Source organism: Eriocheir sinensis, chromosome 45 (genome assembly GCF_024679095.1).
Source record: "Eriocheir sinensis breed Jianghai 21 chromosome 45, ASM2467909v1, whole genome shotgun sequence".
In the NCBI taxonomy this organism is placed as follows: Eukaryota; Metazoa; Arthropoda; class Malacostraca; order Decapoda; family Varunidae; genus Eriocheir; species Eriocheir sinensis.
Window position 1 is genome coordinate 13,969,700 of NC_066553.1, and position 473 is coordinate 13,970,172.

General features: G+C 55.8%; 1 protein-coding gene across 1 annotated transcript in view; it reads right to left on the bottom strand.

The window, feature by feature from the left end:
• Nucleotides 1-267: 267 nt before the first annotated feature.
• The window catches only part of LOC126980806 (proteoglycan 4-like), a 1,543-nt gene continuing 1,337 nt past the window's right edge, over nucleotides 268-473 (bottom strand). Inside the window, exon 2 of the mRNA XM_050831089.1 lies at nucleotides 268-473. This exon is cut by the window's right edge and continues 438 nt beyond it. Coding sequence (XP_050687046.1) covers nucleotides 268-473 — 206 coding nt within the window.

Sequence of the window (473 nt, forward strand, 5' to 3'; positions counted from 1 at the left end):
GTCATGTCGTCATCTGTAGAGCAGCGCAGGAGCTGGTGGGGAATGGAGGAGTGAATGTAGCTCACAAGGCCATTCCTGACGTGATGAACATACGAGACGAAGCCAGGGAGAGGTGGAGCATCCTCAGGAACATGACAGCCTGCAAAAGCTTCTTGAATGAGTATGACGTGTGGGTGGTGGCGACCTATGTATGTTTTGAGAGAAGTCAGCTTTGGGTAGGTCTTGATTCCACAGGCATTCCAAGAGATGATGTGAAGCTGCATTCCGTTATTGAAGTCTGCCTTTGGGTGAACGGAAGGCCGGTGGGGACGTCAAAGAGCTGCCGCGAGGCGGGCGTCGTGGTGGGTCCTCAGGGAACCGTGCACTGAGCTTCTCAAAGCTGGCGGCGATGTTGTCCAGCCTCTCTGAGAAAGTGGTGACGGTCGCGACGAGGGCTTGGTTGGACTCGACAGGCATGTCGAGTGTGCGGCCGG